Source organism: Ceratotherium simum, chromosome 5 (genome assembly GCF_057802395.1).
Source record: "Ceratotherium simum simum isolate JZ-2026a chromosome 5, ASM5780239v1, whole genome shotgun sequence".
Lineage (NCBI taxonomy): Eukaryota > Metazoa > Chordata > Mammalia > Perissodactyla > Rhinocerotidae > Ceratotherium > Ceratotherium simum.
The window spans coordinates 66,494,065-66,519,679 of record NC_141904.1 but is presented as its reverse complement, the minus strand read 5'-3'; the positions used below and the strand labels follow the sequence as shown (position 1 = coordinate 66,519,679).

The window sequence follows — 25,615 nt, the reverse complement described above, 5'->3', positions numbered from 1 at the left end:
TCTGCCTTGGGGTGTGGTGGGGTATTTCTTCAGGAAGTTAAAGACATATGATTTAGAGCTGTTTTAATTTGTTTCTCTAAACAGGCTATAAAGAGTAAATCAATAGCTGGTTTGATAGAATGCCAGCTTCCTCTCATGATAGTACCGAGTCAGCAGCCTCTTAGGCCTTGGGCCCAGCACAATGCCTGACACATAGTAAGTGCTTGGTTCTGGAGGATAACTGACTGAAATAGGCTTTTGCAATATCAGAAACCAAGTAACCTGGAAGGTTGAGTGGCATGCCACTGTATCCTGTCCTTGGCCTTGATGTGCAGAAATACTTTTTATAATGTGCTTAGAGGGTACATAACGATTTAAACGGATGCAAAATCCGGAGAGCTACTATCACTTGAACACATTTCCCATAGCATTCATCTATGTGCCATTGTTCCCAACTAGATAGTTCTCTTTGGGGCAAGAGCTCTCTCTCGTTGCTCTTTATTATCCAGGCCATTTGTGCCCGTCCTATGAGGAACAACTGAAGGCACAGGGAGGCCCTACCTCTATAGAGGTGGCAATTAACCAGGAGGATGGGGCCTCCAGGAGGAGAGGTCTGAATGGCAGATGAGCTAGCCCACTGGAAGCAGGGCTTGGGGGCGTGAAATTTCAACGTTTGCCACCATGTCCACCTCCAGGACTCCTTGCTCTACTGTGCGTAGGAAAGAAAGGGTCTTGTGGTTAGGTTTTGGCACTAATCATATTTAGGTCAGAGAATGGGAAAGTTGGGGACACAAGAAAGCTCTTGTCCTTGTATGTCAGGACTGTCACATCAAATAGGAATTCACCTTATTTTTCATCAAAGCAGCTTGGTGTGGTGGTAGCTTTTGTAGTCAGACAGACCTGTGCTGAAACCGTCGTCTGATCGCTAACTAGCTACTTCACCTCTTTGAGCCCGTTTTCCTGTCTCGAAAAATAGTAGTAATAAATCATACCTCATAGGAGTTTGGTAAATACTGAGTGGCTTATTTATCAAGTAAACAGTGCCTAACAATGATAGCTAACAATCACTGAGTACTTACCATTTGCCAGGTGCTGGGCTTGGTGCTTTACTTGAATTATTTCTTTTAATCCTGGGACCAACCCTACAAGGTAGGTACCGTGATTATCCTCATTTTACAGATGAAAAAACTGAAGCCCGAAGAAGTTAACTAATTCACATAGCTAGTAACTGATAGAGCCAGTACTTGTGGGTCAGAGGTTAGAGTCAGAACCGCATGGGTGGAATTTTACAGCTCCCTAAAATCAGGATCATGTGTTATCTTTGTATCTTGCCTCCTGTATTTGACCTCAGGAATTGGAACAGCGTTTTGTTGTGTGTTAGATGAGGTCCCTCGATATAAGGATTAAAGAATAAATTTCAAACAATTATAGCTTTGACAATGGAATTGGCCACCCTGCAAAGGAAGAAGCTCCCTGTCTTTGAAAAGGTTCAAGCTGTGGCTGGCTGACCTCTCAGGTCCTGTCTGCCTCTGAGATTTTATGGTTCATTAATCTCCTCGGCATGTCCACTTTACATAAGGTGCCTTTCTCTGCCAGAGGAGAGGGGAAAGAGTACACATTCTATAGATTATGTGTTAAATTGTTCAGCTTTCACTCTTATAAAGTAAAATCTCCTACTCAGGATCCTACAAACTATTATTGTCTAAGCTTTACCAAAGAATCAGATTTTCATTTCTACTCCTATTTTTAGTTTTGAGAAGCTGGTTCAGTTCCTTGTTAAAAACTATTATAAGCATCGTGTAGCACCATTATTAAGAAATGTATTATACAATATGAATGTAGTGCTAGATGAATTTATGTGAATTATTCCATGTTTGAGAAGGAACTGTTTGGTACTTGTTCTGAATAAAATTGTTTAAGGGAAGGAAATTGCAAATGTACAGTTTTTCACCCTTCTTCAAAACCCTTGGCATTGTCTGGGCGGCTAGCAATGATAATTGCCCTGAAAATGAGACTACTGTGGCACTTTCTAGGTATTCAAGATCTTTAATTATTTCTAATGTCATTGCCAAATGAAACATTTATGGAAAAGCTTACAGTTAAACCAAGTATGTTGAAAATTTATGCTTACATTGGTGAAACATCAAACATTATATGGTAGTACTATTTTTTTTCTGGAGACAAGAATTCTCTTTGCCCCTATTTTTCATGACTCATCCTTTCTTAACTCATCTTTCTTATCCTTTGAAACCTCCTCTTCAGAAACTCAAAACAGCTTTCTTCATCATTTTTTTCCTCTAATTCACAAGAGCTCCGCTTTTAAGTGGAAGAAATAATGTTAGTTTTTCCACAGGGATTGATTATAAATTCCTTCTCCTTGCTGAATTACACTGGCCTCTACTGGATACCTGTCACAATATGTTTCATATTGATCTTGCCTTAACTCACTTATTGTAACAGTATATCACATATTTTAACAATTTTTGAGAATCTATATTAAGCACCACAATCAGAACTGTTGAGGGTTTGAAGTAGATTTCATCATGACATTGATTAAACTGTATGTGGATAGTCCCATATTTATTAATGTATTTAACAAATTTAGATTATTTCCTGGAATTTTTAAAAGAAGGAATTGTAATGTTAGTTCCACAGTACTTCTCATTAAACACATAGTGTATTTAAGGCATATGTAGCAGAACTTTTTAGAAAACAACCGAACTTACTTTTTTCAGAGAAATAAGGTATTAATGTGATATCAAATTCTCTTATATTCTCTGTATATCATTTTCATAAAACAAAAAATAACTCACATGTTCCAAAGCAATATTATCGTGGTGGAATTTTTCCACATATAAAATTTAAGAAAATCATCCTATTACAGAATATAAAACTCCATGTCACTTCCTAGTACTTGCAGTTTAGTATATCTCAGTATGACAAAGGATTACAGTCTTAATTCTTACATGCAGTCAGTAAATAGTCAAATTATATCCATGTTTATTCTGTGATTTCCATAAATTCAAGTGTTAAATATATTCCATTGAAAGAACTCAATTTCATCATGTTTTTAATAAAGACACTTAAATCCTTGCTAAATTCTACTCTTGCCCACCCATGAGCCAACAATTGAACCTCTAATTATTTGATAAATGATAAAAATTATTTGATAAATGATACCTGGGTTTTATTTATAGGGTGGTTCTGCCTCAGGGTCTCTCATAAGATTGCAGTCAAGAAGTAAGCCAAGTTTACTGTCATCCAAAGACTTGATTGATTAAGGCTGGAGAATCTGCTTCCAAGATGGCTCACTCATATGGCCACTGGCAGGAGCCCTCAGTTCTTTGCTACCTATAACCCTACAGCAGGCTGCTTGAGTAGCCTTATGACATGGCAACTGGCTTTCCCTAGAGTGAGTGATCTGAGAGAGAGAGAGAGCAAAAGGAAGAGGCTCCAGCATTTTTTATAACCTGGTCTCAGAAGTCACACATGGTCACTTGCACCATATTCTCTTCATTCAAAGTGAATCACTAAGCCCACACTCAAGAGGAGGAAAATTAAGCTGTACCTGTTGAAGGGAGGAGCATTAAGGAATTTGTGAACATATTTTAGAACCATCACAGAAGATGATCTTCATGGGAGGATTTGTCCCTTCATGTTCGATTTATATGTGTAGAAAAGATATTTCAAGCTATGCCAAGGACTTGAGCCAAGTCACGCCAATGTGGTGACTGAAGGTGTTGTGAAAGAGTGTAGGGCAGGCATTATGGGGTAGTAGCTGTGGAGCCAGGCTAGGGTCTTTCATTCTCCACATGTGTGACCTTGGGGAAACCTCTTAACATCTCTGTGCTGTGTGCCATCTGTAAAATAGGGAAAACAGTCACTTTTCTTGTAGGATTTGAGTGAGATGTAAGTAAGTTAGCACATCTAAAATACTTAGAGAAGTGCCTGGCATCTAAAAAGGGATCAGTAAGTGTCAGCGATTACTTCTGGCATTAACATTATTCTTACTATCTGTGGATTCATGCTCTAACTCTTCATTCCCCTCTGCTTTAGCCTAAGAACTCCTGCTGGAGACTCCTCTTCAAACTTGCTTAATTTCTTTCTCCCATTATAGCTTTATTCTACATCCTTTCTTTCACATGTGCAACAGTGTTCCACCAGAATATTTCATTACATGCAGAGATTTTTAAATCCTTTGGGAGAGAGGAAACATCAGAAAACTGTGGAGAGGCTGGTGACAGCAGCAGAAAAGAAGCATATTGGTCTGGAAAGCACCTTCCTGGATGCTGAAACATCTGGGTAGTGAGGCAGCTACCATGGTAAAGTACTGAGGACTTTAGCTCTCAGATACATTTTGTCAAGTAAGCTCAATGTTTTTAAACAATCCAGATTTCTGGCTTTTGAAAAATGGAGAGGTCTGGGCACACGAGGCCCACATTCCCATGGCAACAATTGGATGGATTATGTAGCAACAGCCCCTTTAGAAAAGGCATGTCTTCTCCAGTGTGTCAAAGTATTTTCTATTGTCTGAATCCAGGCTGTCTTTACTCATTTACTCATCTGCCTGGCCCTTGAGGGTGCTGATTTTGTGACTCCTCTCTCCAATTTAGGATTCTGCAGTTTAGTCAGTCAATATAATCTCCCGTAAGGAGTACCTCCACCTCCTACCCTCTGCATCCAAAAAGACAGCCATTTGGAACTACAGCATGAAACTGAGCAAGAATTCCTGTTCTCAAATCTGCCTGGGCAGAGATTACAGTCCTGCTAGTCAGCTGATCAGAACTTTGGAGTGTAGCTAGATGACGCAGCATGAAAGGAAACTTGACAGAGTGCACTGTGCGGCAGGGATGGGCGTTATGGGAAGCGTCAACTGGTTAGGGCAAACAAGAAATGGGAGATGACTTTAACTAGACTTTAACCTGTAACTAGGTTTCTAGAGTGAAAAGTTGGACATGATATTCAGGATAATCTTATAAAAATAAAAGGAAATAAAGGAGGCACTTCAAGGCATTTATAGAAATGTATATGTCAATCCAAGGATCTTCTACTTTGATAGGACATGAACAAGTGTTAAATAGATTCAAGATTACCTTTTAGATCTAACACATAGGAAAATACACATTAATGAAATAAACCCATGCTGAGGGACATGGGTAAGATCGGTGAGGTGGGCTTCTGCACATAAAAGGATTTTTGTCCACGTGTTTCGGAGAATAAGTTAAAGGTATAGGGAAGAGAAAAGGAAGCTCTAACATATAGGGAAGGCAAATGCTTGTCTAAACCATGTGGATTCCAGTAGTGTGTGTGTGCATGTCTGGCCTTTTCAGGTTCTCCTCCCTTCCCAGAAAAGCTATGTGCATCTTATGTAATTTGAAAGCTTCTGTTTCCTTCCTTACATGTTTTTTTGGTTGTATGCCTATTCCCTTGAGGTATATTTTATTGTTGACTATTAACAGCTCAATGACACAGTTTATTTACTTCATAGAATAAGGTGACTTTTGAGATAAATGTGAGGCCACTCCTTGCAACTGGGTCATTGGAGTTTCATGGAAGTTCAATATCATCTTTTGTCCAAGGCTGCAGATCCACATTTTTGCTTATTAGCCATCTTTTCAGGTTTGTCTCCGTGTTACTTGTGTTCCTCCTTTAGACAGACTGGGAGGCCACATGGGGATTCAAACTTATTGAGCCTATCTTTCATTATTCTGAAAATAAGGATTGCAAGTCACCTTTTAGATGGACCTTCCTTAGTTTTCGTTTGCAGCTAATAAGCCAAATGAAGCCACTTCAGTGCTGAGAAGCTCGTTTTCACCTGACAAGCTATCATTTGTCATTTATAATGGACAGGACCCAAGATAATAAAGCATTTGGCTTGTTTTCCTTTTTCTGCCTTTACCTTGGGTGAAGATCCAGACAGTTAATGAGCAGTAATTTCAAATTCTTAGGTGTTAGCCATCTCCCAAAAAGAACCAGAGAAAGAAGTGTTTGATAATACTCATTAAATGGCTTGAGTTGAGAGTGTTCACATTTTTTTTTAAATTTTATTGTTTAACTCATAATCATGGATATGTTGTAGAAAGGGGAAAACTAAGCAAAAAATTAACCTTCCACTTCTAGAAGATTCAGATGAATGGATTTTCTCAAATTCAAGCTGGGTTGGTCAAAATAGAATGTTGTTACCAATGTCTCCAAGAAATGATGACTCACTCAAGTCATGGTATATTGAGGAATTTATTTATTTACAAAGGGGTTGATAATGAGAATGTGGGTAGGGCATACAGGAATCACAAGAGAAAGTACAGGAACCTGGAGCTAACAGCCTAAACCAAAAGGATGAGAGAAGGGGGTGGTTACTTGACCAGACTAAAAAGTCTGTAATGAAGCCTTTCTTGAGATGATCAGGGACCTTTTGTGGAGGGACACAGCCATGCAAGACAACCTCACTGGGAGAGACCTGGAGGAATGTGAACACCCTGACTTCTGTCTCCTCCTGCCAAGGCTTCCCAGATACCAGACAGGAAAGGAGCCCATTGATGTAGCCCCTAGAGTCAACCCTTTAGGACCAAGGAGAGCAAGGTGGAAAAGGGTGGAATGGAGCTGGAAAGGCACACAGATGATTTACAGCACAGATAGGTCCCAAAGGACATTCCTTTTGATTGTCTGTTGAACATGTGCCTCAGGGGATAGAATATTCTAGAATCTTTTTGTAAAGGGAGTCTAACAGCTTGAGAACTCTACGGAGGTCCACAAAAGGTTAACCATGGGTAGGAGAGGGTGTGGCTAACCAATGATTTAGACACTTTGAGGTGGAAAGAGTTTTGTTAAATTTCGTTCCTAGCAGGCGGTGGGGAGTGCTTTGCCAGTGTAGTTTTTAATTTGCTCCAGACATGGCATTCTGACGTTTGCTGAACAGCTAAATAAATAGATAGACTTCCATACAACAGATTACAGCAAGGACAGACAGTGATATGAGTAATTTTGGAAAATTGTGTACAGCTAAGGATGCTTTTTGGTGACAGTGACATCTGACGTTGCTAGTAGATGCAAAATGAATTGTATAGATTCCTCCCTTCTTGATATTAAATATGACCAGGCACCAGTCCTGCCCAGGCATTTTAGGGGAGCCCTAATTCAAAAGGGATGTTGATTTTCATAGTTACAAATGTTTTAGTGAGTAACTTTCTTGAAGTTTTTTTGTTTTTGTTTATTTTTCTTAATTTACCTGAATTTAAATTTTTGATGCTAAGGAGTTTTATCGTCAATGACAGTTTTGGAGTTTAAGATTCTGGGTGTGAGGTTTGGGGTTGAAGATCATTTTACTGGGATGAACAAAGGGTGAGATATTAGGAAATAAGTTGGAAGCTTGTTCTTACAAAGAAATTTGACAGTAAACTGATTTTGACAAATATACCAGTGAGATCTGTTATGAGAAGAAACATATGTATGTGTTTTTAAAATTATTTTACTTAAAACAATTCTAATATAAATTTTAGTGTTTAATAAATAGCTTATAACTTATTGAGATCTTAGCTGGAAGCTTATATTTTTAGTTTTCCCAGTCAGATAGTTATCCATTAGGAGTTTTGATATGAATCTTTGTCAACCCTTTGTTTTTCCAGAAAACTAAATGATCAAATAGGTTTATTTGAACAGATGTATGAAGCGTCACAGAATCATTATATGCCACCTTCATCTTACATTAGATTTGTTATTTACAGAAACAGTGGGTTTTGCTATTAACTAAATTTATCTTCATTTCTCTGTGGTGTGAAGTGTGAATCTGTGTGGTCCTAAGTTTTGGCTCTGCCTGCTTAGCTAATTTTGTTTTTAATTGATGTCAGTCATGAATAAAGGCGAAGAAATCACCCATAGAAGCATTTCTTTTTTCTTTTCGTGTAGGAACAGTTACCCTGTGGAGACTATTACATTACAACAATAGATGGATAGACATTCTGTTTATAGAATAATAAATGGATCCTTCACCAAGTTGCCAATTTAATGAGTGTTCTCTATATTAACTCTCTAACTAATGATGATGGAGTATACATATTGACATTCATCAATGACATAAGCCTGAGATGATTGGATGAAATACTGCTCAGAAAGAATGTGCCAATAAATATTCTTAATCTTCACCAATGTAGCTCCCATTACAAATAAAATATAGGTATTGCATTATGAGCAATGAGTATCTTGTCTTGAAAGCAATTATCTGTTAAGCTAGGAAGGCAGTTTTGTAACCAAAATATTTCTTCACAGTCAATTCTCAGAGCTCATTTCTTAAGTGAGAATTGTATGCCTCCCCCGACCCCCCCCGCCCCCGGCTTTTTAAAGCCTTTTGATGCTTCCTGGTGGAAAGGTAAGACCAAAATCTCTTTGCTCTTTTTTTTTGGTCTTTTAGCTTCAAATGCCTCTGTGGCCAAATTACACATCATAGTAGTTTTTGCAAGAGCTATTTTAAACACACGGCACTCAAAGAACCTTGCATTTGCCATTCTAAATGTCCAAGTGGTTTTTGTAATTCTGGCAGTGGTTCTGATTCTCAGTTCAAAAGGATATGGGAAATGTCGCTGTAAAAGATAAAAAACATGTCTGTGCTGTTCCCTCAAATCTCTGTGCTCTTCAGTCCTTTTAACTCCTTGTCTCCTTTGCCTGCTTATAGTGCCAACCAATATTTCCATCTTTAGATTTTTCCTTCTCCCGAAAATCCTGTTAATAGCTGACTTAACCACGACCACTGTGTTTGCTGGCAACTGGGGAAGCATTTGTATCCCGCCAGTGGACTGGCCGAGGCATTCATGGTTGCTGTTCTTGATTATGAAAGCCTTCTAGTTTTGCAGAAACTTCTAAACATGATCCCAATAGTGAAATGATTGGCATCTTTGGGGAGAAGGACCCTAGATCCTTGTGCCACCTAATCACCCAGTACACCAGCCCCTGAACACCTTTTTACCAGCTCTCTGGGGATCAAATTTTCAATCCTTTGATTCTTTTGCAAAATATGACTAAAATAGTATGTTAGAACACAGATCATCTACTAAAGTTCTCATAAGCTGGAATCCATAGTATTTGACCAGATGATTTTTTCATGGAGCGTTACCCAGGCCTAATGCTTCATAGAACACACTTTAGAAAGCTTTGACTTCAGGAAACAGGCACTCATCTGGAGAGGAAGTAGGGCTTTATAATTTATATGGTGCAGTATTCATGGTATTTTTCAGCATTTTAAAATAAGCCAGTATTTGTAATGGAAGGTGCCTTGATCCTATCTAATACTGGAAGCTGATATTCAAATTTTTTGGTTTTCATATACTTAAACATACATAATTAATAGGATTGTTGTGATTATGCTGGATGTGAATTGGGTTTCCTTAGTGTCTGATATTTCCTTTGTAGAAGCCATTAAAGGAGGGGCAATGTTGACGGACTAAATCTTGAAGTTTTAATTATCAAACTGTGTGTTATGAAACTCCAAAGTTAGGAGACAAATATATAATACACTTGATATGACTCTTTCCTCCACTGCCATGGCAAGCATTGTTAATAGGTCACAGATCTCTCCCACTGAACCAGGACATGGCCCCATCATGGTTTTAAACACAGCACTCCAAACAACCACTCATAGAGTTACCATACCTTCCAGTGGCCATTTCATTGCCTGATATTTAAAATCTATATCAACGATATGATGTCTCAAATGGTGTAATTCTCCATTAGAATTTTACTCATCGTAATTAGAAATAATAGTGGCAAAGGAATAAATTTCAATGTGTCAGAAAAGAGAAAAAGGGCTTATCAGTCTGTAGAGAAGGGTCTTGTAGGAACATCTATCCCAGTTCAGGACGGACTCTAGGTTTTGAAGGCCAGGACCCACTCTTAGACCGTCATCACCACTGAGCAGTCCTATCTAAGGAGAGATTGCAGATCACAAGCTCTGGACAACTCTTTTATCAGGAAATAGGAGACATATTGGGTTGTGAAGAACCAAAACTCACTACCCCACAAAACGGTGTAAGATATCTTACTTATGATGTGTTTTAGTTGAGCAGTGACATTTGAAAGCAAGAAATAGCTGGGCACCAGAATATTGGACTCAAGAGCGTGCCCTTGAAGCTTGGAAATAGGACTGTAATCGAGCTGGGCTCTTGACTAATGATGGAAATCACTGGTTTTAGAGAGCCAGCCAGAGGGAGGAGAAAGAGCATGGACTTGGAAGTAAAGCTGACTTGCTCTAAATCCTGGCTGCATAGCTTAGTAGCTGTATGCCCTTGAACAAATTATTTAATCTTTTTGAGTCTCGGTTTACTTATCAGGGAAAGTTATAGTACATAATACCTAGCACCTAGGAGAATTAACATGCAATAAATATTAATCCTCCAAACCATTTCACTTACTCAAGTGTGGAGAAGATTACAGGATATAAGTAGGGTGAAGAATTCAGGAAGAAGAGAATAGGCAAATCAAGGACAAATTAGACACATTTCCATCGGTTCACCCTGACTGTTCTGAGGTTAAGCTTAATGTTACCCCATCCAAATATTGTTCATCCATCAGATATTATTTCTTTGCTATCGGTTTTGGAATAACTGATTCCAAAGTTGAAATAAATGGGTTTATCATGATGGAGTAATTAAAATTGCCAAGATGTGGTTTGGTATTAAAGGTGATGTTTAAGATATTTCCTTTTGATTCTAAGATTTTCAGGCTGGATTGTGAACTCACTAAAAGTATTTTTTTCTTGGAAGAAATTAAAAGGGCAAAATGGGAGGGTGTTTTTTAAGAAATACTGTTGTTCTCATGTCATTTGTAGCTATTTTGGGGGTTACATCATTTGCTTTAACCCAAGGATCCTAGTGTTTGAATTCATACAAAAGAAAATAATTTCAAACTTCAAGAGCAGACCAAAGGTAGAAAAGCCAGAGCATCTCACCCCGATTTCAGCAGAAGGCAAGCCTGGTCCCAATTGTACTGATCTGTCAGCTTATTTGTAAGATTACAACAAAGCCCAAGATTGAATTCCTCACCTGAATCACTTCCTTATTGACTGAATCCATTTAGACTCCCCTCTAATTCAGTAGAGTATTTTTATTAAAGCCAGGCATACAAACATCAATTATCCAAGCTGCATCTAATTTCCTTCACCATTTATTTTCCTTTGTTGGCTGCCAATGGATTAGAAGACATGATTAGAATTCAGCAGGAAAATAAAAACAATAAGAAAAAAGAGAAAAACAGTTCCACAAAAACAGATACTTAAACAAGAATTAAAATAACCTGTGATTAAAAGTCCTTATCTTCCCTAATATAAACATGCTTGCTTGATTTTTATCAGCACTGCCCACTGCAATGGGACTAAATTAGCATGCTGAATTGAAATAAGCAGAGGCAAAACCCAATAGTTGCACTTACTGTGCTTGATGTATACCCTGCGGTATGTTTTAAATGCAGTACAGTACTTAACCATTTGCAATAACTGTTGCAAAATGGCTGGCTAATTGCTGAAGTCTTTCTCTTTGTTCCTTCCAACAAATGTCAGGGAGAGAAACAGAATAAATTGAAGGCATTCAAGTCATTTTTTGAACTTGTTAAACGTACATGTTTTGTTGCAAAGGAATGAAATTAAAGTTGACGTGGACACCTTTATTTATTCAGCCACCGCTACAGCCTGGGTACCTTAATGTTGTCAGTGATGGCAAGAAAATGGTGCAACGAAGGAAGAGAACTTAAAAGTCTGAAAAGTGCTATCAAAGTAATATCAAATGATGCAAAGAAGGAGGGGTGGTGGTTACAGTGAATTTGCCAGTAACCATGAACCAAATCATGTCTATGTCAGGAGTTGGCAGATTTGGCCCATCACTTGTTTTTGTAAATAAAGTTTTATTGGAACACAACCACACATTCATTTATATATTATCTGTGAGTGCTTTCATGCTGAGTGGTTGAGACCCACACTGGCCCATAAAGCCTAAAATATTTGCTGACTAACCCTTAACAGAAAAAGGTTGCCAGCCCCTGGTATATGTCAGTGGTGCCCCCTAAGATTGCCCCGCTGTTCAAGACGGCCCTGCATCTGGCATGGTGAAACTGACCTGGTTTGAACTGTGACTACTTAATAGCTATGAGACCCTATACTGTCTGAGTCTCAGTCTATCCATGAAATGGAGGTCATAAAACCTATCATATAAACTTAATGTAAATACATTGTGGATGCTGAACAAATGATAGTTCACTTCCCAGCCTCCTGAAGTCTGTGTAGGTGTCTCGAAACCAAAGGCTTCTCAAACTCCTTCTCATGGTGTTTGTGCTATAAGACTCTATGTGATTTAGTACCTGCCAGAGTGGTCCATCTCATTTCCCACCACTCCACTTCTCAAGCCCCAGTTACCTGATACTCCAGGTTCTATTTAGTTTCTCAAACGCACCGCGTTCTTTTCTGCCCCTCGACCTTTGCCCATACTGTTCTCTTGTATTGAGGTACTTTGTGTTCTTCTCTTATTCTGCCTAGCCTCTTCCTGACTCTACTTCAGGTCCTAGGTTCAATATCACTGCCTGCAGAGGTCTCTCTGACCACCAAGGGTAACATGGGTCCTGCCTGTGATCTCAGGGTACCCAGTGTTTCCCTACCCCTCATAACTATTATCATGGTTTGCAGTTTTAGATATAGAACATTTTTGTCTATTTTTTAAAAATCTTTCTTACCATCTTGGCTACTGACCATACTCAATGGGTAAAAGAGTACATAACACAGAGTAGGCCTCAAGAATATATTTTGAATAAATGACTGACTTCTCTTGGAGCAATCTGGCAATATTTACATTTCATTAAAAAGAGTCAGGATAATGTTGAAGACAAAGAACTGAACTTTTGATCCTGACGGCATCCTGGCAACATGTTTTGATGCAAGTTGTTTTTAACCTCTCTGAGCCTCAGTTTTCTCATCTGTAAAATGGGATTGGTAATATCTACCTCACATGTTTGTGGCAGAATCTGCTGAGGTAATGAATGAGTAAATACTAAGCACAGTATATGTCATAGGTCCTCAATAGGTTTGCTGGCTCTGAAAGACATTTGATGGTAGATAAAGCTGTAGCCCCAGTGATAATCCAGATCTTCAGCACCCTCTGTTTTGTTATCTGTAAAATGGGGATAATAGTTATACCCACCTCATATGCTATTCATGTGTTAAAACATGTTAATACATGTAAAATAATTGCAAAAACTGCCTCGCTCCTGCTAAATGCCTAGTAAACGTTAGCTAGTGTTATATTTGTGATTATTAGTAGTATCTTGATTCTTAAAGATTATGGACACTTTTCCTGGAAAAGGACACATTGAAACAAAATTTTGTAAATAGTTGCAAAGAATTCACAATTCCCCTGGAACTCATACCCTGTCCTATATGCATATGCTATATGTTACCCTGTGCCATTATCTGCCTCTGAGGCCAGATCCTATAGGAGCAGTTTAGTCATAGGACTTACCTAAAATTATCCAAAAAAATTGTTGTGTGTGAATTTATCTGACTGGGGTTCCTTAATGTTTATCAGATACTCAAAAAGATTTTGTTCCCAAGATAGGGTTTTACTAGTGATTTTTGTTGGTTTGTTTGTTTATTTGGGGTTGAGAGGAGCTTGATAAATACCAAAGGCTGTAGCTTTTCTTCTTTTGAAGTTCATTCTTTACTTTTAATTGTGACCTAAAATCTGCAGCCAGAGTATATTTTGCAAAGCCAAACACAGAGATTTGAAAAACCTGCATTTGGACTGCCAACCACCTGCACAGCTACCACAGACCTCACCTTGGGAGTAGCCGTTTGGGGTCTGGGGACCCATGCAGTGTATCTGGCACCGTAACTGCCTCGCTAGATGATCTTTACTTTTGTGAAATAGTAAATAGCAGCCCTCATAATTCTCACCCAAGAATTTGGAAAAATTTTTCTGTTCCTAAAAGCACTTAAGAATCTTCTGGGAGAGTCTCTGGGTACTTAAGTAGACCTAGCACTGACTTTAACATTCTCTTAGCTGGGAAAAAATAAAATAAAAAGGACTATTAAAAGTTGCTATTGATGTTGTCATGGAATAGCAATTAGTGGTTGTAATAATGCATAAACACATGAGGCACACATCGAAAATTTGACATGCTTTATAAATGCTAAATAATAATAATGATGTCACAGGGCTTTCATTTTCAAACTGTCTTAATTTCATTCTCAGTTTGAGATTGCAGATTACAGTAGTTAATTATAGAAATTGGCCCAGAGTGAAACCTTAAATCGGATTTCCATTAAAGCGCGTGACTGCAGCAAATTACTTTCTCATAGGAGAGAATGGCATCATCCCTGGTGGAGTGGGGTCTTCCCACCAAGGGTGGTGATTTTCCTCTTAGTACTCTGCGGTACACCATGTGTCCTAAACAAGCCTCTTTCCTCGAGCTAAGCAGCCTGTGTACCTCTGTCTTGTTGCTCTTGTAAAAATCCTGCTTTGTTAGTGTTGATGAAACTCTTTCTCCTTCTTTCTCCCTTTCTCGCTGCTTGTCTTCTCTCACTCTCCCTCTTGGCTGTCTATGTTTCTCATCTCATGTTCGCTCATGCACTCAATTCTTTTTTTTTTTTTTTTTAATAGTTTTATTTATTTATTTATTTATTTTTCCCCCCAAAGCCCCAGTAGATAGTTGTATGTCATAGCTGCACATCCTTCTAGTTGCTGTATGTGGGACGCGGCCTCAGCATGGCCAGAGAAGCGGTGCGTCGGTGCACGCCCAGGATCCGAAGCCGGGCCGCCAGCAGCGGAGCGCGAGCACTTAACCGCTAAGCCACGGGGCCGGCCCACACTCATTCTTTTCTCTGTCCCTCTCTCTCTCTCCTGTCACTCCCTCTCCATCCCCAAGAGAGGCAACTTTCTTAAGACTTGCCCTCACCCAGCTCTGAAAAAGGAAGGAATAAGCCGAAAGAGCCAAGGTCCCATCCCTGGCCTCTGGCACCTGCCACTCTCTGCCTCACCTACATCATCTCAGGTGACTTCCCCATTCATCCAGTAGGTCCTGAATGAACCAAGTTGAGTGACAGCTCTGCCTTCATCCTGACTGCTTCCTTCTAGCTGAGTTCCTGCTCTTTCCTTCTCTTTGTCAACTGCAACATCACCTTTTCGAAAAAGCCTCTTCGTCACAGCAGTCTGCATCATGGGTCCTGCCCTGGTCTTAGCTCTGAGAGACATTCATAGACCCAGGATTGTAATTATCAGTTTACTGGTCTGGATCTCACACTAGCCTTTGAATTCCTTGAGGACAGCGATGATATCTTATTCATCTCCATATCCCAAGCATTTAACTCTGTGCCCGGTACAAGGGAGGTGATCATTAAGTGTCTATTGAAATTAATTTAATTCATTCACTCTTGAAACCATTATTTATTAGATGATTACTCCGCGTCATGGGTTATGCTAGCTGCTGATGGAAACACTACATAGTCCTGTTGCAGAGGAGCACAAAGGTGACCCACACAAGGGAGCTGCCTCTTAGGAATGGGGATGCAGGGTGAAAGGTGAATAAACTACATTGGAGAACGACTCTCTATTTCTCATAAGTCTGACAAAGCCAATCATTCCCGCACTGTTGAAAAAGAGTGTTTTACCTTGGGTTCCACGCCAGTTGAAGTGGTTGGCTTTTAGCTAAAAATTGGTTTATGAAGAGTATCTATCTTTAATGTCAGATGCTTTTTAAACACAATGAGATACTGACATAGGAGAGACTCATGGGAACGGATACCAACTGAGGCCACACCAGATCCACAGCTCATATTTGACATTCACTCCAAGGCAACACCCACTGAGTAGCATTGAATAACAGGGTCATGGGCATCTTCCCTCCATCTTGTCCCCTGCTCCTGCCTATGTAGATAAATTCACGTAAATTTGTTGTGTATGATTTAACTGCTCTATAGAATGATCATACTGTTGTAGATGTATTAGATAGAATAATTCATTCTAACTTAATGAGACAGGAAAGCTTCTCTGAGAAGTTGTTGACATCTGAACTCATCCTTAAAGATTGTGTAGGTTGGGACATGGCAGAGATGTACAGGGACCCATGTGTACTTTACTAGAAAGCCTAGTTCTTCTACACAAAGCTGAGTAAGCCTCGCAGTTCCTGAGTTTCTCTCTTGGACCCCATGGAGTCATCATTGCTCTTGAGTGTTTTTTCTTCCATTGTTCTGGCAAGTTCCTCTCCATCCCACAGTTATTTGGAAACTACTGCTGTACCAAGTCTCAACGCTAACAGCATTTAATAGCTGTCATTAGAAAGCAGGCTTCTGCTTACCAGTCAGCCTGCTGTGAATAGTAATGGAAGATTTCTTTTTTTGTGAGTAGCCCCAATCTCTAATTGGTTTTAAAAATATTGCTCATTTATTTTCTTCTTAAGACATTACCTTTTCATTGAACTTTAATAAGTTTGTGTTTCTATTAAATTCGAATTCAACTTAGCTGCAGTCCATTGAAAGAGATTTTCTGACTTCTTACTTGCTGTCTATGTAACCTGCCCACTTTCATCATTGCTTGTTGCAATAATTGCATAGCAATAATTGCATAATAAATATCCATTAAGTACTTTACAGGGATGTGCTAAGCATTTCACATGTGTTATCTCATTTAGGCCTTTCAACAACCTTATGGACTAGGTACTATTATTCCCACTTTATAGATGTGGAAATCATGTTCAAGATGGGTATGTACCTTGCCCATGGTCCCAGCTCTAGCAGCTGGCGTGAATGAAGAATCAATAGGCAATCTAGAGAGCTGACTTTGAGCCTCACCACAGCTGCATGTTAGCTATGTAACCTTGAGACACATCGTGTGTATTCTCTGAATGGCTTTATCAGCTATAGAGGGGCAACTCTCACTCTACTTACTGAATGGCTTTCTGGCAAGGATCAAAGTAAAAAATGAGAGTTCATGTAAAGACACTTTCTAAAACAGTTAGGTGCTGAACAAATGCAAGGTATTCTTTTCTCATATGTTTCGTGAGTTAGTTTAGCATATTGAAATAACAGGATTTAAAAATGGCACGCAGCACACATGTATATGCTTTGCAATTAGTGTAGCATAATTTAATTGTGACTCCATTGTTGGAATTTTGATGCTTCCACCTTGATTGATAGCCATTTTCTGTGGGTGTTATCAATTAATCTAGATAATGAATTCTCTTCATTATCTCGTTCTTCATGTTAATTATACAGGATTTTCTTATGCCTATTTATCAAGTTAGGACAAGTACAATTTTTGGGGGCCCACGTGGCTTTGAATATGGAATATGTACAAACAGGGTAACATGATGGGTTTAAATTTACATTTCTGAAAAATTTCCTGTCAGTGGCTTGACTTTTCTTATGTCCTTCTTTGTGGTATGAGCTTATATCTCTTTCTCTGGGGGTGTTTTTTTTAAATCAAAAAGGTTGTTATCCAAGATAATTAAACTACCTCTGACTTTTGAATACATACCTCTAGCATATCAAAAAGGTATTAAGGAAGCATGGAAAAATTTGAATCTTTATCTATTAATACAAAACAACAAATAATTAACAAGTTCCTAGTTTTGAAATATTCCGTGAGGCACCATGACAGATAAAAATTTAAGTATAAACCACGGGGAGAAAAGACATAAGTGCATGAAATTTTAAATGACACTACTCACAAAAGAACATTTCCAGAAAACAATAGAAGAAAAAGTAGAAGACAGTATATAATAAAAGAGTGGTGATTGAATTCATTTTGAGTTCAGAGAAGTGATTGATGGGATATTATGGATAATATGGTAATGTAATATATTGATATTTATTAATTCAGTACTAAATTTTAACTTTCTTAATATTTTCTGGGACACCTATTTTATTATTCTATGTTCTGTGTTAAAGAAAAAGGGAGGGGCTGGCCCAGTGGCGCAAGCGGTTAAGTGCGTGCGCTCCGCTGCTGCGGCCTGGGGTTCGCTGGTTCGGATCCCGGGCGTGCACCGACGTGCTGCTTGGCAAGCCATGCTGTGGCGGTGTCCCATATAAAGTGGAGGAGGATGGGCACGGATGTTAGCCCAGGGCCAGTCTTCCTCGGCAAAAAAAAAAAAAAGAGGATTGGCAGATGTCAGCACAGGGCTGATCTCCTCACAAAAAAAAAAAAAGAAAAAGGGAGTCTTGTTTTAATTGTCTCTATTGTTTAGCCAATTATTTTTCAGAATGTTAGCTGTCAGCATTTTGACGGACACCTTCCTATTTTCGATTTCAGGTTGAAGCCATCCTCGTCAATATTTTTGGTGGAATCGTCAACTGTGCCATCATTGCCAATGGGATCACCAAAGCCTGCCGGGAGCTGGAACTCAAGGTGCCCCTGGTGGTACGGCTTGAAGGTAAGTTGTGGTAGACTTCCACAGTGCCAGCGTTCCTTCTCCGGGATCAGGTGACCAGCGTGGGCTGCACTCACAAACTTCCTGAGACAACATAAGGAAATAAATGCAGTACAGCAGTACCTCTCTGAGCCTGTAACAGACTAATATGGATTGCAGCTCTCCAAGAATGGCATATGTTATGATTCTCCAGATTTTCCAAACTTATTCCAAAGTGGAGCACTTTCATTAGGAATCATGTCATGAGATTATGTTCTGGGAAAAACACTCTGAGAAATGCTGCTCCAAGAATCATTCATCATGGGAGAGCAATGGCTCTCAAACTTTTTGATCTCAGGACTCCTTTACTTGTTAAAATGGAGAACCCCAAGGAGCTCTTGTTTATTTTGGGTTGCATCTGTCGATATTTGTTAATTAATTTAGTTGATTAATAAATTAATTTGATAATAGGAATAACTACTTGGAAGTTTTTAGATACCTATTTTTTTAAGTAATAAAATTTTAGTTTTTTATATTATCTATTTTATGTATAAATATATGTACTACATTTTTGATGAAAAATAACTATCTTTTTAAATTTTTGATAAAAATAGCAGCACTGTTTTACAATTTTGCGAATCCCTTTAATATCTAGCTCAATATTTGCTTCTACATTATATCTGTTGCAATATGTTGTTTTGATTGAAGTATATGAAGAAAATCTGGCCTCATAACGTTATGTATTTGGAAAAGGCAGGAGTTTTTAATAATGATTTTATATAATTTTGAATATTCTTCTTTGGTGCTACACTAAAGTCTATAAGTAATAGTTTCTTTATTAAAGATTAGATTAGTTTTAATGTGGAATCTGAAACTATTTCAATGAACTTTTTATACTGTTATATTAAAATTCATTGATCTCTCTTGCACATTAAGTGAATTTTACACATGCATGATTTGTAATACCATGCATTGATCATATGGAAAATTTTGGATTATGAGGATCTTCTAAAGGTTGACACTTCAAAATACGATATCAAAAAATTCACATTTGTTAATATCATACCATTCTCATCAGAAAAGCTTCTGAGTATTGGGAAGTTATCAAGCTACCAGATGCATGTTTTCGACAATTCTAATTTTCCCTAGAAAGTACAAATTTTATCAGCAGCCGTGAAATAGTCAGTTGTTTTCCTTGAAGTAACAAACTCACTTCACTCATTTTCAAGAAAATGTCTGCCAGATAACTAAGTCTGAACAACCATAGTGTGTCCTTCATTCTTTCAAGAAAAAATAGTGTTCCATGGAAAAGTGGGTGGTTTAACTTGCTGCTCAAACACTTGTAGAAATGCTTTTCCTCAGAACAACCATCATAGTTCAGTATGCAGCAGAGTGCTTGGTCTCACAGAGCATTATTAGCAAGGTGTGTACTCAAGGGTTGAGATTTAATAAAATTAATATTTTTACTGTTCATTAAGGAAATTCTTAACTTGAATGTGGCAACTTTTTATCACAAGTATGTCGTGGTGAAAAATACAGTGACCACTAGTACAGTTTGGTGCCCCTGCTTTGATTCCATGGTAACATGCCAGCAGTTTTACTCACCGTTAACTTTTGCTTCATCAGTGGAAATGCCAACAGAGTATTATTATTTTTTAATTATTATTATTTTAATATTACCATAAAAATAGTTTTTCTGTCAGGGACAGCCCCCAGGTTTCTGTAGACCACACTTTGAGAACCACTGTAGTAGAGAAGCCAAAAGAGACACTTTAATATGAGAACTATGCAGAAGAACATCATCAACAAATTCAGATTACCCTGATCAGGCAGCCCCCTTGAGTGGATTTCAACAGCATCGTTCTGGGGACAGCTCAATTTCCCCAAGTTCTGCCTTGGTGCCGTAATTCCCTAGAGACCTTCTTCTCCTCAAGGTGAAGTCCAGGGATATTTCGACCCTGCTCTGTATCTCCGTCCTTTGAAATCAAGCTTCCAGAACAGCTGGAGCCTGTTTTTCTCTGCTTCTGCCTTTGCGTCTCTTTCTTCTCTCACTCTCTGCCACTCTGCTTTCTTTCTCCCTGAGACTCTGCCTCACAAACTTAGATCTGCACCATATGGACTTGACAGAAATATCACAAAAGAAAAATGGAAATAGCAGAATCCCCATTTGGCAAAGTTTAAGATGGATGTTAAAACATCTGAATGAATTAAATCTTCTTAAAAATGTAAATGTAACATAGTTGATCCCAATAAAAACAATTTCAATAAAAGGAAAATGATTTGCAAGGCTGTAATGAAAAGACAATTGATCAAGGAGTTAATGGGTTCATGAGTGTGGGTATAAAATTCTGATGAAAATGTTGATGTGTTAGGTGTTTTCAGGGTCAAAGTGACCAGTGACCCTCACTCAGATTCTAAAAGTCAGCTCTTCTTGTGTTCTTAAAGGAGAGCAGGGCTCTAGAAGCAAATCACACAAGTGTCTGTCACTTGGAAATGACTAGAAATGAATGCCTACTATGGTGGGCTCATTCTGTCTCGGGATCCTTCCTGTGCCTGTGTTATCAGCAGAGGTCCATAATGATTAGTTATTAGTACATTCCTAGAAAAGAAAGTTACCCTTTTAATTTTTCCCAAAAGATTAAAAGGAGCTGTTCTCTTATTTTCACACTATTCTTAGTATTCCAGAAGTATTAAATGATCCCTCTTATTTAACATATCCCCATCATGTGTATCTGGATGATACACGTGTTGAAATATGCCAAATACCACGTCCAAGATAATCTCTCTTATAATCTCTGCTGGCTGTGTCAGAGGTCTGAGCTACTAGGAAGAAGCCTTGAATGTAAGTTTGTTAGACAATCGGATTTGCATCTTTTAAGTTAATGTGCTTCCAGAGTATATGCCTGTGGCTTTTTAACTAATTAATATAATAAATACTATGTGCAGGTCGCTGAGTTTTAGGCATTAAGGAAGATGTATAGAAATGTAAGAAATGATCTCAGTTACTAGGTAACTGGGGAAATAAAAAGAAAAAAAGGAAAATTAAAAATACAAGATAATATATAAAGTGTTAACCAGAGTTTGCCTTAATAGAATCTATTTCTGTCTTAGTAGCAGTAGCCATTTGGGCATCCCAGACAGCCATCAGCGTGGCTTGTGGAATCTTCAGAAATGTTGATGCTTTACAGTGTCCACTATGTCATGGAGAATTGAATGTGACTACTCAAGATGAGCTCAAAGAGGATACTGTCCCCCAAATTTATGTAGATTAAAAATATCCATGGTGACCTTCTTTGCCACTGCCCTCCTTTCTCCATCATAGCCCCTCTCCTATAATAAGCACCTAGGACCTTTATCAAAGAGAAAAAGCAGGAGAGCTTTTGACATTTCTGGAGTCCTAGCCCGTGTTTTTTTCTTCCTCTTGTGGGAATTGGCATCTTGTGTGATAAATGTCCTTAGATAGATACAGGTTCTCACACTCAACATGGTAGGACCAAGGACACTCACTAATATCTATCTGTATGTGTGATTTCTGGCAAACCAGCAGCCCACACCAAGATAAGACTTATCCCAAAATTGTATTGGTCTTGCATAATAAGCAAGGGAAAGATGATATATTTTGCTCTAGCTCTGCTTTTGGCACTGATCATAAATAACAAAATACAGAAATTTGGAGACATTATTATCCTTAAAGGCCCTTGGTTTGTAATTAATACAAACCAAGCCAGTGCTCTTTACACTAGGAAATGTCTGTGTCCCTTAAGCTGAGTGCTTTTTGTAGCTCAGCCCACTTTCATTGGCATACCCCCTTTTGTAAGCTTACTTATTATTGACTACTCTAATTATAGTACATTTAGAGATGTGAGTTAGCAAAGAAGCATTATAAAAGGAGAATTGACAACTTGAGCACGGAAATAAGTAAGATTTGATTCATTGGAAAGGAATGAGGAGGAAATTTAGTAGAGGATCAAAAGCAAGTCATCAGATCTGTTTCATACTTGGGAGTTGGTGATGGGATCATGACAGTGGTAAAGACTGAAAGATAGGACCTGAGTAGATCAGAAGGCTGTCCTCGTGAGAGTAATGGCTTTGCAGCAACGGGTTATGGCTAAAAGGACAGAGTGGGAAAATCAAGTTAGTAGCTAGCATCTGTGACATTAGATAGAATCTAAAACCCAAGCAGGATTGTGATATAGAAGTAAAAGTGGAGTTAGAGACAAGAGTGGAGATAGAAAAGGGGTTGAGAGAAAAAGGGGGCCCTGGGGTTTTAAATGTAACGACCAGGAGAATGATGGCATAGTTGGTGGACTTGGGAAAGTCAGAAGTGGGAACTACACAGAATGGGAGAGTATTACCTTAGGGTGTAGTCATTCTTAGTTTGAGATGAAGCTGTAATATTAGACGGAATGAGTGGGGAGGTAGAGAAGTGGGAATACAGGGGACAACCCAAGGAGAGGTGTGACAGACGAATGATGTTGCTCCCATTCCGAAGGCCCTCGGTAAACCACACTCAGGACTTGCTGCACTGGATATTGTTCCCCTGCGGTATAACTCAGTTAAAATGAGAAGCTGACCCAAAACAAAAATCTCTTGTCACAGAAAGTCTGGTTCTCAGTGCTTCCCATGGGGAAAAAGTTGCCAACTACAGGGACCTTTGAGGAATTTCTCTTATACTCAACCTAAGTTTTTCATTTGCTTTCCTCTGAGTTGGAACATAAATTCTGCTCCTCCTACATATCTCTCCACGTTCACTTGTATTTTAATCAGTCGTAGAGTATGATTAGGTTCCTTCTGTTTTTCTAAACAGAGCAACTCTTCATTGTCCGTGGTGAAAGAGAAAGACAAAGTGGTACAGAGAGGCAGGCACAGTTTGGACAATTCTAGTGGTAGTTTCTGTTTGCCTTGACGTAACCCCATACTTTCTCTTTTAGCTGATGAACTTCTCAATTATCTTTATTCATATTAATATTAAAATTGGTTCACATTCCAAGGACACACACCATTGTCTAGCTAATGAAAATGAGATGAGAAAGGAGGGTCCCTCATCACAGGGTCTTTGATAAAGCCAAGTGACACATAAAAACTAGGTGTGATAGAAAATTTTACTGGAGTTTGAATTACAATAATAAATAATTATTATTTCTAACATTTATTAAATGCTTTCTAAGATTCAAGTACTCTGACACATGGCTATATAGTCTGAACAAATGTGGGATTTTTAATGACCAAGATAACAGACGTTTCAAAAGCCCAATAATGTGTTTTGTTAGTAGCATCTACTTGCTATAAATAAAGAAGGTGGTCCCTCTTGGTTGTTATGTGACCATTTAGAAGATGCAGGATCCATGTCACAACTCTCAGCAATTTGTGGCCCACATTTTAAAGATTCTGTTGCCACACACAGTGTATTAGAAATGTCCTGATGAGAAAAGTTTTAATCAATCAAATCAGACTTGATTTAGTGGGATTTTGTGGACAAATCTTTGTTCTCAGCTGTATAATAATTACAAGCTGTTTTACCAGTGGATAAGGAAAGGATTACTCTCCTCTTTGAAAATGGTAACTTTATAATTACATGTATTTACTTGCCTTATCAGAATAGAACTCACCAGCTGAGACACAGGATTATTGTTATTTAAAAGACTTCTGGGTAAATTGAACAACCACATTTTGGGAGGGAGTTTAGCTTTTGTAGGCAGTTATTTCTGGCATGAATAAAGAACAAATAATCTGAAATGAGTTTTATTTTTTTCCTTTCTGAAATGTATACATACGTGACATAAAAATTACCTAGATGGTTAATTCAGCGCAACCCATGGTACTGCTGAGAAATGTACGGACATTTATTGACAGCTCAGTGTGTTCAATGTGCATATGTATTTTAGCCAAAGCTTTGGATTTCATATGAGTGGTTTTACAGTTCTAGATCAGAATCTGCCAACATCTTCAGGGAACTTCTTTTTTAGAACTCATTTTTCCTTGTTATTATCCCATATAATTTGCAGTAAATATGCTGTGAATTTCTGTGTCTCAAATATGCCTGAAGAGGAATTTGCTTTTCTCTCAGGTGCTCATTATGATTCCAAGATGAATTCATAAAAAAATAATAATGTGCCTGGATATTTTGTAGATTGGATACTGTTATTCTTAGCTAGATCCTCTCAATTTGATTTTTCCATCCCATACCAAAAGATTTGTTTCAGCAACATACACATTTTGCTTCTCTTTTGCCAAATATCTTTGGAAAGAAAAGTCCCCTCTGGTCCCCCTCCTTTTCTTTGCCAATCTCTCTAATGTTCCATAAACTCTCTCTAAAGTTGTTGAGAACGTAAACATCTCTAAGTCCAAAACTTTGTATTCTAATTCTTTTACTTTGTTGACCAAGACACCAGCACCTCTTCTCCATGGACACTTCCTTATCCTTGCTCTCTGAAATACTGACAAATCAGAGCCACAACCAGAGGAATGCAAATCAAGTGGCCGCCTTAGCATGGACACAGTAGAATTGCTAACATGATGCTTTGGTCTGCTAAAGGGGAAAAGAAACCTACAAATATTAAAGTTAAAAGACAGCCACAGAGCTTTCAGCTGTGTCCATATACTTGGCAGCTGTCCATTCTGCAAGTCTTTAATTATGCTAGGGTGTGAGATCAAGAGAGGAGAGCAGTAATTACTCCTTTGACTCCCGTCAAAAAGGCAACTTTGGCAGATTGACTGTGGCTGACTAGCTTGGAGAAGTTTGCATTCAGAGTGTTTGAGCCCTAGGTTTGCTGCTTATACCCAGAGTCAACAGAGCATAAGGGACTCCCAGCTAAGTAGTGGAATGATCCTGTGTGGAGTGAATGCAGATGCCCAGCAGGCCCAGGGGTCTGTCTCTGTGCCTGTTAACAGCCCCAACTTGGTGCTCTGTACTGAGTTTTCACCTTCTCTCCTCTTTTCAATCCCTGTTCTCTTGCAAAGCAAGGGGGACCTGTTCCCCACCTCCACCCCCAGCCTCTCTGAGCACATCTTTCCTTTGCCTCCTTTGCAGTTCTGTTGCTGCTGTCACTGGGAATGTGGTTCGTGGAGGAGGGGTCAGATGTTCTCTGTCAGTGCCCGTCTCTTCTCCTCTTTGTGTTTGATCCTCATTGCTCTCTCTGTTTCGATTCTCCTGGTCCCCGTTTTCTTCACATCCCATTCCTCACCTTACTTGCTGCCTTACTAGTGCCGCACTCGCCTCTCAGCATCTCCTCCCTCTTTCACTGACCCAGTGGGTGTATCCCTACTGGGA

At 38.8% G+C, this 25,615-nt stretch overlaps 1 protein-coding gene across 2 annotated transcripts in view; it reads left to right on the top strand.

Annotated features, from left to right (window-relative positions):
• Positions 1-25,615, top strand: part of SUCLG2 (succinate-CoA ligase GDP-forming subunit beta) — a 253,402-nt gene that overhangs the window by 214,912 nt on the left and 12,875 nt on the right. For both annotated transcript variants that reach the window (XM_087431301.1, XM_004419902.3), the window contains one exon: positions 18,249-18,369. In XM_087431301.1, coding sequence (XP_087287427.1) covers positions 18,249-18,369 — 121 coding nt within the window. The remainder of the gene's footprint in view (positions 1-18,248; positions 18,370-25,615) is intronic.